This window comes from Pseudopodoces humilis, chromosome 16 (assembly GCF_049639895.1).
Source record: "Pseudopodoces humilis isolate 2021_Gansu_Grassland_sample_001 chromosome 16, ASM4963989v1, whole genome shotgun sequence".
In the NCBI taxonomy this organism is placed as follows: domain Eukaryota; kingdom Metazoa; phylum Chordata; class Aves; order Passeriformes; family Paridae; genus Pseudopodoces; species Pseudopodoces humilis.
In genome coordinates, this window is record NC_142215.1 from 15,423,464 (window position 1) to 15,440,030 (window position 16,567).

Below are 16,567 nucleotides of genomic sequence, written 5' to 3' on the forward strand. Positions count from 1 at the left end.
GAGGTCAAGAGGAGGGTGGGAGGGTGGGGCAGCTGGTGTGCCTAAAGGGAATCTGCTAAGAGGAGCCACTGTAGGACACATATCCTGGAGGCCATTCTGTGTATCCCGTAGCCTAGGATAGGACCCACATTGGAACAGTTCACAAAGGAAAATGCACTGCTTTCTGATTAGATTTATGCCCCATGCACATACTTCTGTCAAGTTAAGGCTCAGCTATCTAGATGACACATGAAAACCAAACAGCTATGAGACACAATGGTCAAATAACAGTCATTGTGCTGTTAATACAAAATTCCTCCTGTAGACACAAACATTCTGGATAACAAAAAACTTAGCTGTGAGCTAGTAATGCCTGCAAAGCAGTTAAGCCAACACATCACCATGCATACTATGGCTCTGAATGAATGAGCAGGAAATAAGGCTTTCTTCTGAAAACTGAGAAATACAGAAAAGCAGTGGAATGATTCGGAAAACAATGGCCTGAAAGCTTAGAAGTGGTATGATAGCTTCCAGGTGGAATCCTTCAAAATCCCTGCAAGATGGTCTGTAATAGGGAGGGAGGGAGGGAAGGAACTCAGAAACCCTCCCCAGACATATCAACCAAAACAAAAAAAACCCCAACAAAAATGCTTAACACCCAAACCATTTATGACCAAGAACCTAAAACTGAAATTCTTAGCCAACCCCCCCAGATTTTTTTGTAGCATATGCAAGCCTGGTCTCAGATGTCTCTTTCACTAAGTTCACAAAACTTACTACTTCCATATATTTCTTAAATTTCTTTAAATATCCACAACACCCATCTTAAAAATTTTGGCTCATCATTGAAACCGTTGAAACTGTTCCTTTTTTATAAACATGGTACCACATACTATGTTTGGTTCAAACCACAAAGTAGCTCAGGATGACTGCAAAGCTTAGGGAGCACTATTTTGCTCATCACAACACAAGGAGTGTTTTATCACATGCAGTAACTCCTCTCTTTCTTTTATGTGATACTGCCTTGGCCAGCATGTTGCTGCAAATATTCTCTCACTTTCTCCTTTAAGCACACACTTTGTGGCAAATTATTTATAAACCATAGCCTCTACCTTTACCCTCTGCTTCCCTTGTGGAAGCAGAGATTCAACTTTGTCCAGTTATCTTTTGCAGTAATCAAAAAAACTCAAAGTACTCAAGGACAACAAGAAGCTTGTGGAAATTTGCCTTCCAGATTACAGCCCTATCACTACCACTTCCTTGACTTATAAACTGCAATAATCATATAAGGAAAATCACGCTATGTAAAGCCAGTGTCCACAAAGGAGACAGAGGAGTCCTGCAACTTCATTCCAATAAAGGGAGAGAGCCTATTGGAGTGCACACCCGCGGGGTTTTTTCTCTCGAGGTTTTAGAGGAGGCAGCCTCCTTTCATCCTAAACTGCTGGCCGCATGATGCCCTCTTCCTTCCCCACTTGGCTGAGGCACTAGGAAGCTACAGCCTTCCCGAACCGCTTACCTCATATTCCCGCTTGAACCTGTCATTTTACCCCAGAGTTTAGAAGTTCAGACTTGTGCAGACCCTTGTCTGTTTCGGGAGTCAGACAGTCAGGGTTCTGCAACAAACCTGCTGCCTGAAGTTAGTAGAGACATTAGGGTTAAAACCCACATCTCCACCCATCGAATTTTTCGTAAAGACGTTAGCACACATCTTCCCTAACGATCAGAACACTGGAAAAGCAGGTTATACGCCAAAGTAATCTAGTAAAGTCTTTCTAAAAAACTTTATGTGCATTACATAGAGTGGAATTCTAGAGGTATTTTCCTTGCATTACATGCTGGACAGGGTTTAAGATGAAATATCATGTTTTAAATAGACACAGGAGATACAGAACCACCCCCAGTGTTGATAAAACCAAACAGAGCCACGCCACGGGGAGGGAGGGGACTGTTGTTCACCTGCGGTCACACCGGGATCGCCCGGGCACTGCTTCCTCACCTCGCAGAGGCAGCAGGTGCCTCGCTGCCGGGCTGCTCCGGGCTCGGGCCCGCTGAAGGCAGCGCAGCCGGGAGGAGAGGGCAGAAGCACGGCGGGATGCAGTGCTGGGAGCGAGCCCCGGCGGCGCGGCGGCGCTGGGTGCTGCTGCTCGGGCCGCTGGCGCTGCTCGCCGCCGCCCTGGGGCTGCGCGGCACCGCCCGCCCCGACCCCGCCGACCCCTCCCGCCTCCACCGGGCGCTGGAGCTGTCCCCCAGCCGCAGCATCAACTGCTCGGGGGTCGTCCGCGGGGACCAGAAAGCCATCCGGGAGGCGCAGCTCAACAACCTCGAAGTGGCGAACAGAAAGGCTTCACCGACGCCCGGCGAATACCTGAACATTACGAGGGACTGCAGAGCCTTCAAGAAGACCCGGCGCTACATCGAGTTTCCCCTCAGCCAGGAGGAGAAGGAGTTCCCCATCGCCTACTCCATGGTCATCCACAACAAAATCGACATGTTTGAGCGGCTCCTGCGGTCCGTCTACTCCCCCCAGAATGTCTACTGTGTCCATGTGGACAGCAAATCCCCGGCCGCCTTCCAGGAGGCCGTGCGGGCCATTGCTGCCTGCTTCCCCAACGTCTTCGTGGCCAGCCGCCTGGAGAGCGTGGTCTATGCCGCCTGGTCCCGGCTGCAGGCCGACCTCAACTGCATGCAGGACCTGCTGCAGAGCCCCGTGCCGTGGCGATACCTCATCAACACTTGCGGCACCGACTTCCCCATCAAGACCAATGGCGAGATAGTCCGGGCGCTGCAGCTGCTGCAGGGCCATAACAACGTGGAGTCGGAGAAGCCCTCAGCCGCCAAGCAGCAGCGCTGGCAGTACCACCACGAGGTGGGGGAGACCATCTCTCGCACTGCCCAGAAGAAACTGCCGCCGCCCCACAGCTACCCCATGTTCACGGGCAGCGCGTACAACGCGGTCACACGGGACTTTGTGCAGTACGTCTTCGAGAACCCCACGGCACAAAAGTTCCTCGAGTGGTCCAAGGACAGCTACAGCCCCGACGAGCACGTCTGGGCCACCCTGAACCGCATGCCGGGCGTGCCGGGGGGCACTCCCCCCAGCGACAAGTTCCAGCTCTCGGACATGAACGCCCTTCCCCGCCTGGTCAAGTGGGAGTACCTGGAGGGGGACATCAGCAAGGGCGCGGCCTACCCGCCCTGCACCGGCCGCCACCAGCGCGCCATCTGCATCTACGGGGTGGGCGACGTGCCCTGGATGCTGCAGCAGCACCATCTCTTGGCCAACAAGTTCGACCCCGAGGTGGACGATGCGGCCCTCCAGTGTCTCGAGGAGCACCTGCGCCACAAGGCCCTGTACGGCCGGGGGCTCTGAGGGGGAGCCGCCGAGACTCTGGCCAGCACCTGTTGCCTTCCGCGGGCGGGTCTAGCCCACGGCGCCTCGGGGACAGCGGGAGAGGATCCCCTGGGCCCCTGAGGGGCCCACGTCTCGGCGCGGCCCCGAGGAGAAGCCCCATTGGCGGGCGCGGGGCTGCGGCCCCGCCGAGGCCCGGACGGACGGACAGACGGACGGGCCGGACCGGTGTGGAAGGGCGGGAGGCTCAGCCCGGCCCGGCCCGCGGGGTCCCCTCAGAGGGCGCAGGAGCGCCGCTCTCCCCCGGACCGGCTGGAGGAAGCGGGCGGGGCGTTTCACAGTCCCTGCCTGGGTCTATCGGCAAAGGTGAGCCCAGACGCTTGTAGACGGGCAGGGCCGGGTCACGGTGGCTGCAGGTCCGGCTAGGGGCAGAGCTGAAACCATGAGTAATTTGCTTTTCCACAGAGCACCGCCCATTCCTGGCACCCTCAGCGCTGCTCAGCTGAACATCTGGCTGCTGCTTTTGCCTCACTTTAAACTTCGGCTCCATCAGAAGCCGTTAGTCAAAAGTCAACCTTCAATAAAATCCAAGATACTAAAATACATAGCGCTTCGGTGTTTTATATCCCCTGAGGAGAATGGTTTGTGCTCCTGGGCAAAGCATTAGATCAGTTAACCCTTTGTGCATCCACTTTGTCTGAAACACAGACAGAAGGATGCACACAAAGGCGTGTAAACCTACATTTTCTAAGATCTACATCCTTCTTCCCACCAACCTCCCCTCCCCCCCCCCAAAGGATATTTTGGTGATATTTCATTACTGTAATTACCATATCCAGTAATGCACAATGAACAAGCCAATCACCCAACACACTGTTTTTTTAAGTTTCTAGAAGCTGAAAGGAAGACCTGCACACTTCTGTATTTCATCCATGTGTTTTTCTCACCTTCTCATAATAAAGCTAGCCACTTCCCATGGATCCAACAACTTTTCACTACCTGTAATGCTGAGGGATTAATGCCATTGACTTTATTTAAAAAAAAATCAATCTATTAAAGTAACTTCCTTCTAAGTACTGCAAATTTAAGGTCTACAGTGGAGAATTAGCATTATTCAGAACATCTGAAGCAATTCCATAACTCCAGGGTACACTTAGATGAAGTTATGACTACAGTCACACTGATCTTTCAAACGTTGATTTAAGTAGGATGAGAAGATGAAGTAACTGTCTTGAAAAGGTATGTCACTGCAATTTTGTTAGACACTTTAAAGTGAACTTGGTTGTAAAATAGTGATTTTTAAAATGCTATGGTGATTTTACAGACAACAGCTCCAAGTACTGGCAAGGAAAGCTCTCAAACATAAATACCCAGTGTATCATTGGGCATGTGTTTATGCAAAAGAGCAAATAAATAGGATTAGTGATCCTGGAGAGAGCTGTTTCCAACTTAAGTAAGCAGACATTTGCTTGAGCTTAAAGCCTTATGGTAACCTGATGGTAAGATACAACTTTTTAAAATGGTTTCAGTAGCAAATTCAACATAAAATAGAAATTATCTCCATGTCTTGTACATTATTTTAAAATAAAACTTCTCTGATGACTTAGGGTAAGAACTCAAGTCTCCCACCATAGAAAACTGCATCAAACCACTGCTGTCTAACCTGATTTTGCTTGTTAGAACTCTTTCACTTACTTTAAATTTATATGTATTAGTTCAAAATGGCAAACTAGTGCCAAGGGGTTCTTTGGGGGGGCTGGGATATGTTCAAGTTTCTGGACTGAAACAGGCAGAGAAGTGTCACTCTATTGGGAACGGCGAGAAGAACAACACAGACTCTATTGTGTGTTGAACAGGAGAGCAAAGTTTATTATTCTTGATCTTCTTTTATACACATGTTCGAGAAAGTCTGAGAGGTAAAACTCTCACTGCTCATTAAAGCAACACATCACCAGCATTGGTTAAGTGGAACACCACCCCTTGACTGTTTTCCTAAACACCACCTGCAGATTGCTGTCCTTTATCAAGGACTGTTTGGATTCCTTCTCCTGCTTTCTCAGGCCAGAGTGAGAAGCCTGTGACTTAGTTTCACACAGGCTCTGTTCCCTTCTTTTTGCATTTAATATCCACATTTTTCTAACTGTGTCAAAGTGTTGTCTTTTTCCCTTGGAAAATTGAGGAAAAGTGTGCATATTCATGGAGACAAAAAAAAATCCCATAATTAACAAGAAATTGCATCAAAACCAAATCCATCCCTGAAATAAATGTCTGTAAAAACAAAATAATTTATTTCTCAAAGAACAAATGTATTGGGGGGGGGCTGGAAGGAATCCTAGCTTGAAACAGTGAAAGATTCTTGAATGAGGGACCTGTTATTTTGCAAATATACCTGTACAGAAAGATACATACTTACAAGTTATAGACTTGTCAATAGTAATTTTTATCCCCTTTACTTTGTAAATATGTTTAACTTCTTCAGCTCTTTCTTCTCTCAGAAACATGAAGTATTGCTTGTACACACTATAACAACAGTGTTTCATCTGTTCTTGTCACACACTAAAATGTTACAGATGGAGAGAGAGACAAGGATTTAGATTGGGGGTGGAAAGTGCCACTTCAAATCTGTTCCATGGTAAGCCTTTTAGCAAAGTCAAAGTATTTTTTCTTTTAATGTTACTCACTGCAATCTTTGCCCTTCCTGGTTAAACCTGAACACGGAGAATCTAAGCATTAATCCAGATTTGAAAGAGCTTGCCCATAGAATATAAAGGCATCATGTGAAGCCAGCATACCAGAAAACAGCTTGGTGACTCAGTAGGAGGGACAGCAGTTATCTAGCAACACAATCGGTTCAGAGGTCACTGCTTTGGATGAAAACGACTGTTCTGGTGTTATTACCTGCAGAAGTAAACAGCTAGCAAACCTTGACATCCAATTTTCTTGATCCAAAGGAAATTTCCTGTTTCTGATGGTGTTACTACCCAGAATTCCTCTCAGATGATTTGGTTGCAAAAACAAAGGCTATCTTGTGCAAATTTATTTTCAAATCACTTCTTTTAGTAGTGACCTAACTTCTTCTGAAAGAATCAGCCTACTCCCAAATGCTTAAGGTGAACAAAGACAAAACGATTCTTACAAAGGAATGTTCTCAGCATATCCTCTTTCAAAGACATTAGAAATGGCATGAGTGTAGTCATACATCAAAGCAGCAATATGTCTCTGACATTGGAAATAGCAGTAAAAACTACCACTCAACTCTAATACAGAACTTTGCCTTCCAGAGATCTCAAAAGATCTTAGAAATAAGATAGCTGGTCTCTTAGAGCTGGCAACAGAGCACAGAGAAATCTTGTAATTTGCCACAGTTGCAGAACCAAAAAGAGAAGGAACTCAGAATAGAGTAGGACCAGCTCTAGCCCGAAGTAGCACAATCACATCAGATAATAGGACCACCTTCAAAAATAGATTAAACCCCATAGGTAATTCATCAGAAAAATCATGGGCTGTCCGGTTGGAAGTCATATCAGAAATATTAACTTTTTGTAGTAAAAAATCTACTTCTGACACTTCTGTCTACAATCATTAACTCACAACTTGAACTGTAAATGAGCCAGCAGTTGTTTAAGGAGGAAATATGCTGCAAATTTACCTTTCAAGAAGTGCACGGGAAGAAGATGAAATTATAATTCTGGAATTTAATAACAGATTTTTCTGTTTTAAACCTGGCTAAAAATGATGTTTTATTTCCCAGTGGTTTTCACTTTATTTTTACAAGAACAATGTGGCTTATTACATAACCCGTCCATAACAGCTTTTTAGCTTTAGTTAGGAGGGTCTATTTCCTTCTTGCTTTGCATTTGATACTTTATACGATCATCTCTGAGATACCCTTTAATAAAGAGATGGGTCAAAGACAATGAATTTGTAGGAAAACAGGTAACAAATTCTAAAGAAACAAAAAGTAAACATGAACTATATGAACGCAGTACCTATGAAATATTTGCAGTAAATATAAAAATTTATTTTGAGTAATTTTTTTTTTTTTAACCGAGTAAAACTAATTCATGGAGCAGGGTTAGGATGTTATTTTTCTTCTGACTGCAACAGCAGTTCCCATAAAATGTCTTGAAGGATGTGTTCTTTCAGCACAAGATGCAAACCAAAATATTAATATCTGGAAATTACAACCTCCTAGTCCATAATGGCTAATCCTAATAAAGACCACCATTTAGGTTATAGTGAAGAAAAAGTTCATGTCTCCCAGTATAGTCTTACTGAAGTGCTTTGTAACATGCTTCTACTTTCTTCCCCACCACAAAATTTTAGACTACAGAAAAGCAAACCCAGGTCAGTAGGACCTTGACTGAAATCCTACCCCCTAAGCTGCCAAGATCCTTAAACACAAGTATCTGTGCTTTGAGTAACTCTCCTCTACCTCACTGTGCCTAGTCATCATGCAAAGGTACATAATGATCCTGATTAAACTTGTCTTCTGGAAATTCATCATAAATTCTTCCTGCTCTGCACTTTAATTTCTGCCTCTCTGATAACATTTGAATTCAGGTATTGACATCCCTGACTAAGCAAACAGCTTGCATCAGATAACATCCTGGTTTGCACACCTATAGAATCGACAAAATCCTTTTTCTTGGAAACCATGTTTAAACAGGCAGTCATCCACAGCCAGTTCTGCACTGTATTTATTCTTTCCTTCACTTTCTTTACGTTAATTTACTTTCTAAATAGAAGCATCCATTCCAGTTCAATGTCAAATTGCACAGGTATATTTTACTTTCTCTCTGCTGCTGAGAAGTGGGAACAATTGTGATATTCCTAAAGAAATATAAAATAAATGAAAAAGTCTGGAACACTACAGGCAAAGAAGACCCAAGTAGGCAGCAGCAAGTGTGCTGATGCTCGAGCAAGTGAAATGACGTGTCTTCCACTGGAAATTACAATAGCTTAGTATAGCAGAAGTGCAGTTGATGCTTTTAACTGTAAATTCAATCTTCCAAGACCACCAAGTACATTAATCACATTAACTGGGCAGGATTAGGTGAAATTCAAACACAAAAAATAGCAAGTAGCAACAAAGTTATAGAGAGCAAAGCAACAAAAAGAAGAAAGAACATTGGCACCAGACTGCCTTAACTTCCCTTTGCTCCCTGCTCCTTCAGTGAACTGAAACAACCTCCACAGAAGCAGCAGATCCAGGACCTGGACAAACACCATCCCAGAAATGTGGTTAAAGCCTGGAGCAGCAGGACAAGGGGGAATGACTTCAAACTGAGAGAGGGTAGGTTTAGATAATAGGAAGAAATTCTTCCCTGTGATGGTGATGAGACACTAGAACAAGTTTCCCAGAGACGCTGAGGCTGCCCCGACCCTGGAAGTGCTCAAGGCCAAGTTGGATGGGGCTTGGAGCAACCTGAGATAGGGGAAAATGTCCCTGCCCATGTCAGGGGCTGGAACGAGACCATGCTTAAGGTCCCTTCCAACCATGGTCATTCTATGATTCTAATGCACACTTAATTGGAACAAAATACAAGATACAACTATTTGCATTAGGAGAGTCCAAAGGCTACAGAGAACTCAGAATGTGGAAGTCTGCCTAGAGACAGGAAGAGATTACAAGTACTTGGAGGTAGGAAGCGCAAATTTTTATGCTTGTATGGCTTGAAATTCAGTTTACCACATGATTTTTAGAGAACAAAAAAAAATTAAACCTGGAAGATTGAGTCTGATGTAGAACAAGAGAAAACATGGCACAGATAGACATTTGCATCCCTTATGCAAAAACAGACACTTATTGTGCAGTTGAAATAAAAGCAACTTGTCTCTTCTTTTGGTTTCAAACATGGTTACTTACCAATCTGCAGGGTGCAGCAAAGGGCACGTAGCAGAGCTATTTATAGACAAAAAGATGCAGTCACAAACACACAAACGTGCTGCCCAGCAAGAGCTGCCAGGCTTTCACTGATGTCCTCATCCATCATTCTGTAACAGCCATTTCTTGCAATACTTAAAAGTGCAACCACACTCAGAACTCTGTAACTGAAAGACTTTTTCATTTACAGCATTTCTCTAAACACACTTAGAAAATTTTGGGAAAATATGGAATGTTAATGCTAGTTTCTAAACAAAGTTTTCCAATGATCACTCTTTCAAAAGTTTTTAAATAAAAGTTTATTACAGAAATTGTTTTAAACAAAAAAAGGACAACAGTATCTCTTGTAATTAAAAAAAAGGTAACATTGTATTCATGCCCTATAAGGTGAAATGAAGAAATGCTACAGGTATTTCTTCCCCTGTCATTCTGTGATGCTGTCTAGTATGGATTAACTCACATCTGCATCTCAAGAATTGTGTAAGATCAGTCCCTTTCCATGCTGCTTCTCTCCAGAAAGTGCTGCATATCAACAGAAAATATTGCAGACAAACCACAGGTCTATTCATTCTGCAGTATTGGAACCAGTGTCTAGGAAAGAAAACAGAGAACCAAGAGCATTCTCTAATACCTTCCCCAAGTTCTAAAGCATTCCCCGAGCATTTCAGAACATGTTCTGTACCTACCCGATTCCCTCTACTGCTCTCAATGCCATGCATGAACTGTTTGTGCTGTTTCACTTCACTTAGCAACACTGAGAAGAACCAGCACAAAACTCCAGGGTTGTGCATGCAGACACATTAAAAATGCTAAAAGCTTAGCTCTAACATGCAATGATACACAAACACTTCATTGCAGTCAGCCACAAGCAGATCTGGCTATCATTTACTAAGGAGAAAGGTTTTTGCACATCCAGCAGCACAAGCCCCAACTCTGATGGAGTGTGGGCTATAGCTTATCGTGCACTTTGAAACAGATGCAAAAATGAGCATGGTCTTCATAAAGCAACTGAGACCAATTCTCCATTCTGACCTTTTGTCAGAATCACCAATTAACACCAGTGCAATTTTTGATACACTATCATTACTGCTTTCCTGTTTTTAGAGCTGTGGAAAAAGTATGTAACTCAAATCTGGAGAACGACAAGCCAGTGTTTAGTACTGCTCCTTCAAAAAGTCAGCTTCTCATGGGAAAAAAAAAGGTTGTAATGTTAATAGCAACTTCAAGTCATCCAGCTGTTTAAATTTTATCTGCACAATTTATCAAGAATGAAAATGATTAATACTTGGAAAGTAAGGTTTCCTCCACTAGCTATAATAAGCACACAAAAAACAAGCAGTAAGATTATATGCTTGGCTAATACCAGAAGTTGAGAAAACAATAAATTCTGTCAATTCTTTAGAACTACAACTTGAAGTGACTATTGTAAGCATGCCAGGGTCAGCAAGCCATGAAGAACCTATTTCAGAGGTCTATGGTGCATTAAAATAAAGCCTTTTCCATGCTCAGTTCCTGCTTTTAGCATCTCTCTCTGAGGATGAAACAAGTGGCAGCATTTCACACAGCTTTAGCAATACTCTGTCACATTGATGGCTTTAAAAGTTATAAAGCAGCTTGCCACAAAGTCACTGAATTACTTTTTCCAGGAAAGAATATCAAGGGACATGGGCAAAAGTAATCCAGTCAAGCAGACATGGATTGTAAACTCCCACAAGCAATGTACATACAGAGGATCTGTTAGGCAACAAGTCAGTCTTATGACTTGCAAATGCCCGCATGCTTTTCATGAGTTTGTGTCCCCAGCTATCAAATTCAGAGAATGACTGCTTAGACACTTTTCTCAGACAATTCCTTGCTCAGACAGTTGAAGCACTCTTCAGATTCAGTAACACATGGTGCTAACCTAACAAATAGATTAGCACTAGAAAACTCACCACACAAAAAATAAAGATTACTTCTGGCTTTCTAATTGCTCTCGTTGTTATGTACTTCCCAACAACAGGTGCACAGTAGTCCCTAACATGGTTCTGCCTCAGTGCTTATGAGTCAGGGAAGCATTTAGCTGGCTTTTGTTTCATCTCTCATCAGATGTAAAAGGGAATGCAGAGCCCTACCTCTGTCTAAGTCATACAGTCAATCTGGCTTTAGTAAGACATTTGATCAAAGCTTTCTATAAACTATCAAGTCTCACATCTCAGCCTATTTATATCATATTTCATACTTACTTTTGCCATCACATGCTACAATTTTCACTTTATCCACTTTCACAAGTTCGGTGACCTCCCTAAATTCCACGTCATTCAGTACAAACGTCCATACATTGTCACAGAACCTGTATGTGTTCAGAGACCCCTATAAAAAAACAAGAGACATTTGCTATAGGACGCATCTCAAAAGCAACAGAAAACACGATGAGTATCTACTGAACTATGTCCCTTCTTGAATAGATGTGCTACAAGCCAACAGTGGACCTGAATGCATACAAACTGGCAAGCAAGCAATTCTGAGGAAAACTGGAGTTTAAATGCCCTCCAGTGGCTGAAATTCTCAAGACCATGGAGTGACATTACAGGATATCCAAGGGGAGGCTCCTCAGGTAGGCAAAGTTGTTTTACAATTTTTCTAATGTATACAAAGGATCAGTAGCAAAAAACATTTCTTAAAATACTGGGTCATAATAAAAATCAGATACAGCAGTGATCACAAGATGTGAATTCTGCAATTGCTTAAACAAAGTGGCAGCTGGCAGCCTAAATAAAAAATCATGACAAATATATAACATAAAGGGGTATCCCTGCTATTTGATGTATTACTGAGGATGTCAATATGGAAAACTTCTGACCTGCAATTTTACGTATTTTAAATTTACATTCTTGAACTTAGAACTTAAGCTCCAAGTAACATTTTTTAAATTTATCCACTAAACACATACTAAACTTTTTTTTATACCATGTCATATATACAAAACAACTTAAGAAAAATTATGCTATTTTTAACATCTCTATATTGTTTAAAAATCTAGTCTCTTAGGAACCCACATCATGAATGTGTTCTACATAGACTGTAGAGAAGTATTATGACAAAAGTTAACAGAAATCTGGGTTTTGTGTTTTTTTTCTTAACATTACATTCAAGTTAACATTTAACTTGCTGGCTATCTAACATCAATTAGGATGGCTGATTTGGAACACCCCCCAACTTATTTTTCTATGATACCTACAGAAAATAGCTACAAAATGATCCAGTGAAAGGGTAGATCTAAAACTCTCTAGTCTCTCTTCACATTACTCATGTGGCTGAAAATCTGGCCTCATCTCACTTTTGCTAGGGACAGCTGCGAGAAGCAAAAGACTCCCTCCTCATCTGCAAGACACTGAGGATGGCAATGTTATCCATCAAAAAAGCATTTCCCTCTTCCCTGTTTTCATCATCTGCTTTTTGCATTCATTCCAAAGATCCCTGGCAGAACAAGGTAACAAGCCTTACAGCTTCATACAGAATATACACGTGAACAGTCATCAGTAGAGCCAAAATGAACCCTTGAAAGTTCTTGCTTATCACACAGCTTTTAATGACATTGTGCATCAACACTTATGCAAACACTTATGTAAAACTTTAAGATATCATTTCCTTACCCTGAAATTGACTCTGTTCCTGACTCGCTGTGCCAGTGCTGAATTTATAGCTTTATCAAACTGAAGTAGCACCTGAAGGGCCAACTGAGGAGTGATTTGCTGTGACTAAAGTAGTTGGAAGAAAAAAATAAAAGTTTTGAGTTGTTTCAAAGTAAGCTCAAACATGCAGTATAAGTTAAAAACATTAAAGCAAAGTTCATTCAATGAAGCAGATCTCTAGAAGAACAATCTACAAAAAATTATGTTCCTGTATTTATTTCCATTTTTGTACTTCAATTCTGTACTATACAAAGACCTTTTATAATAAATATTTGCTGTAAATAACCAGAAGAACAACAGATTGACTGCAATGTTCCACCTTACCTGGCTGTTCATTTACTGAGCCACATGAGATTATGCCATTTACACGAAACACTTCCTTTTACCCAGAACGTAAAGAAAAAACCATCACAAGCGAATGGAATACCAAACCCTTACGTTTTCAATCAGTAAGTTTCCCAAACCTTGGCCGTAAGTACCCTGATACAGGAACGACAAAGCCATTTAGATAAAAATTGCTGTCTTTATTAAGCTACTCGCCCAGGCCCCCAACCTGTATGAGCTCATCCAGGCTCTCCTGAAGGCTGTTCCCCAGCGTGGTGTTCCTATACAGCTGATACGCCATGGTTTACCGGGAAGGCTGGACACGTCCTGCTCATCCGCGGCTGCGCGCCCGTGCTGTCCTCGCTCTCATTGAAAACAAACAAAGGGAACAATAAAACCCCCTCCGCCCCGCAGCCGAACCCGTCGGGCACACGCACGGCAGGGCACGCACGGTCTGAGGCCTCCCCGCAACACCGCGCGACACTCGGGCGCGCTCCCGGCCGCGGGGCCGCACGACGGACAGCCCGGCCCGGCTCCGGGAGCCGGCCCGGCCGGCGCTATTCCGGCGGGAGCCGGGCACTGCAAGGCCCCGCCAAGCCCCGGCCCCGGCCCCGGCCCCCGCCCCCGCCCCGGGCCCGGCCCCCGCCCCCGCCCCGGCCCCCGCCCCGCGCCCCGCCCCCGGCCCCGGCCCCGGCCCCGGCCCCGGGCCCGGGGAAGCTGCCCCGGCCCCGGCGCTCCCCAGCCCGCGCCGCCATGGCTCCTCACCGCGCGCGGCCGGAAGCGCGGCACCGCCCCGCCCGCCGCGGCCCGGAAGCGGAACGGCCGCAGGGCCCGGCCCAGGGGGGCCCCGCCCGCGCCGCGGGCACCCTCACACCGCGGGCACCCTCACACCGCGGGCAGCCTCGCACACACCGCGGGTACCCTCACACCGCGGGCAGCCTCGCAGACACCGCGGGTACCCTCACACCGCGGGCAGCCTCGCACACACCGCGGGCACTCTCGCACACACCGCGGGCACACTCACACTGCGGGTACACTCAAACCGCGGGCACACTCAGAGGTAGGTTAAGAGTCTTCTACTTCCATCTTTTCTGTTAAAGGGACAAAGGAAAACAGTCACATCTGCGAAGAGTGTTACTAGCCCAGTTAGGCCAGTTCTATTGTCTGTGACTCTGCAACCTGTGCTTTTGCATTAGTGCAGCTTTACTTTGTTAAACACGGCATGTTTCCCGTTATCAAAGATAATAAACCTTACAGACACTAATTGACAGCGTAATCATTCTATCATAACCCTTCAATCTACCATTCAACCATTAGAGCACCTTACTGCTCAGGTCTTTTTTTTTTAAATTAAAAAGGTTTTGTTACATTATTAAGAAACATTGCAGAACCGCAGAGCCACTGGTAAACTAAACATCTGTCCTTTATGAATATTTATTTGTAATTATTAACCTGGAATTCCGTGCTACCAGTATTAACTAGCAGTTGAGCAAGCTAGAGTAAGGAACATGGTAAGATAAGGACTTTTGGAAAACACTCCGATGACTTCTCTTCAGATAATTTTTAATACTTTCATGTTTTTATATTTTTATTTTATATTTTTAATATAAAAAAAACATGTAGATCAGAGTAATCTGGGCAGTTCAAGCTGCAAAACTGAAAAAAAAAAATCTTGTTCAGCAAAGGATAGATTTAATTTCACTGATCCCATTCATGCTCGAAGGGAATGATGAAAAACTAACACGACTGCACCCTCTTCACAAATGCCCTTTTTTCATGTTAGTTTAATATGGGTAATTAGATGTGATAAAAGAAACAGTGTAGTTCAACTTAGAATTTTGAAGCTAGGAAAGCTGCAAGATATGTCTTTCAGAATATGAATATTTAAATATTCCTTACATTTCAGAGTATTACTCTCAATCCAGGTGTCCTTAAAAAGTATAATTAAAGCACTTGTTTCAAGTGTCTCTGACAAGCAGTCAGTGGAACAAATCCTCTAGGGAATGACCTCCATCCACAAGGACTGAGTAATAACTTTGACTGCAAGATTTGTAAGGCTTCTGTGGTTACAAAAAACATGCAAACTGTTATTTCTATCCTCTCCATTCCTCATATGAGGCTTTTGAGGGAGACTGGAATGACCTGAGAATTCAAATAATTTCCAAAGACAACAGCTTTTGAGAAGACATGCATTTAAACCATCTTTCTAGATACTAAATACTGTATAAATCTGTAGGATACACTGACAAAAATTTGACACTGAAAGACGTTTTTAACCAAGAAACTTTATACCTTGTGACAGATTTAGTTAATAAAGTGCCTGCTCACAATGTAGTTCAATATTTTTCAGTCGACTACAGATTTTTCAGCAGACAGCATCAGTGAAGCTGATGTGACCAGGCACCAAGGACACCTTTTCTCCTCCCCATGACACATTTTGAAGCCATTTCATAAAAGATTTCATTGCTACCACATGTGATCTAACCTTGAAGTATGACACAATTAACTGCTGAGAGTTTTAAACTGTCATTAGAGAATTTAGGGTATGATGCAACAAAGTTGCTGGAACAGATACAGGTGCAATGTTCCTCACAGCAGCTGGGACTGTTTTTCACTGGCTTACTAAAGGAAAAAAATACACCAAACTATGTTGTTATGAACAAGGTTACTAGTTATTCTAACTAGTTTGATGCTTTTTGGAATAAAAGTTCTTCATTTCAACATCCCAGAACCTCAATGACTTCAATCTGCTTCAGCACTAAATCATTATACATCCCTTCCCACTACCCTCCAACAGAACATGGCTCTGCCATATTACACAGATCAAGAACATTCAAGCAAATCCAGAGTCTGCTCACACCAGTTTTTAATGACATTTTCTCCAGAATCTCTTTGCCACTTCTGGATTTACCCTGCAGAAATCATTAGGAAATGTCACATCGAGAGGCCACTGGCCCAAATGTCTCTATTTCAGTTGTGCACAGCAATAATGAGATAGGTAATGACTTATTAACTACATGTATAAATATATATAAATTAATGAGACCTCCAAATCAGAGGTAAATCAGTGGCTCATGAAATTTTTTCTTGTCAGGGCTCACCAAATTTTAGCAAAATTACTCTTAGTTTTAGAAGGAAGTGCCATTGAAAGGTGAATTCCCTACAATACTGTATCTTATCACAAAGTGATTCAAGTTTTGAAATAGTTTTTATTAAAGTATGACATTCCAACTTTTCAGGTTTTTAAATATGAAAATATATTACATTATATTATAGATTTCAAAAAAGTTAAGTTTGACAAAACATTATCCATAGCTTTGGGACCACTTTGCTTTTTGTAAACACCCACCT

The 16,567-nt window shown here is 43.4% G+C and overlaps 2 protein-coding genes across 2 annotated transcripts; one reads left to right on the forward strand and one right to left on the reverse strand.

Annotated features, from left to right (window-relative positions):
• The first annotated feature begins 2,074 nt into the window (after nucleotides 1-2,074).
• On the forward strand, nucleotides 2,075-3,934 carry GCNT3 (glucosaminyl (N-acetyl) transferase 3, mucin type). Its single transcript, XM_005521742.2, has one exon. It carries the CDS (start codon nucleotides 2,075-2,077, stop codon nucleotides 3,350-3,352), a length of 1,278 nt encoding a protein of 425 aa, XP_005521799.1. The 3' UTR covers nucleotides 3,353-3,934.
• Nucleotides 3,935-9,500: 5,566 nt separating this feature from the next.
• Nucleotides 9,501-14,004, reverse strand: GTF2A2 (general transcription factor IIA subunit 2). The gene is made up of 5 exons (XM_088063130.1): nucleotides 13,982-14,004; nucleotides 13,446-13,579; nucleotides 12,854-12,958; nucleotides 11,444-11,570; nucleotides 9,501-9,809 (listed from the first exon to the last, which is right to left on the reverse strand). The coding sequence occupies exons 2-5, from the start codon at nucleotides 13,515-13,517 to the stop codon at nucleotides 9,784-9,786; spliced, it is 330 nt and encodes a 109-aa protein (XP_087919256.1). The 5' UTR covers nucleotides 13,518-13,579; nucleotides 13,982-14,004; the 3' UTR covers nucleotides 9,501-9,783.
• Nucleotides 14,005-16,567: the final 2,563 nt, after the last annotated feature.

What these genes read in the sequence shown, in the direction of transcription:
- GCNT3 (XM_005521742.2), top strand. Translation starts at nt 2,075, where the DNA reads ATGCAGTGCTGGGAGCGAGCCCCGGCGGCGCGGCGGCGCTGGGTGCTG.
- GTF2A2 (XM_088063130.1), bottom strand. Translation starts at nt 13,517, where the DNA reads ATGGCGTATCAGCTGTATAGGAACACCACGCTGGGGAACAGCCTTCAG. An exon ending in GCCTGGATGAGCTCATACAG is followed by an intron (nt 12,959 to 13,445) that starts GTTGGGGGCCTG and finishes CAACTACTTTAG; the next exon opens with TCACAGCAAATCACTCCTCA. An exon ending in GGAACAGAGTCAATTTCAGG is followed by an intron (nt 11,571 to 12,853) that starts GTAAGGAAATGA and finishes GTTTTTTTATAG; the next exon opens with GGGTCTCTGAACACATACAG.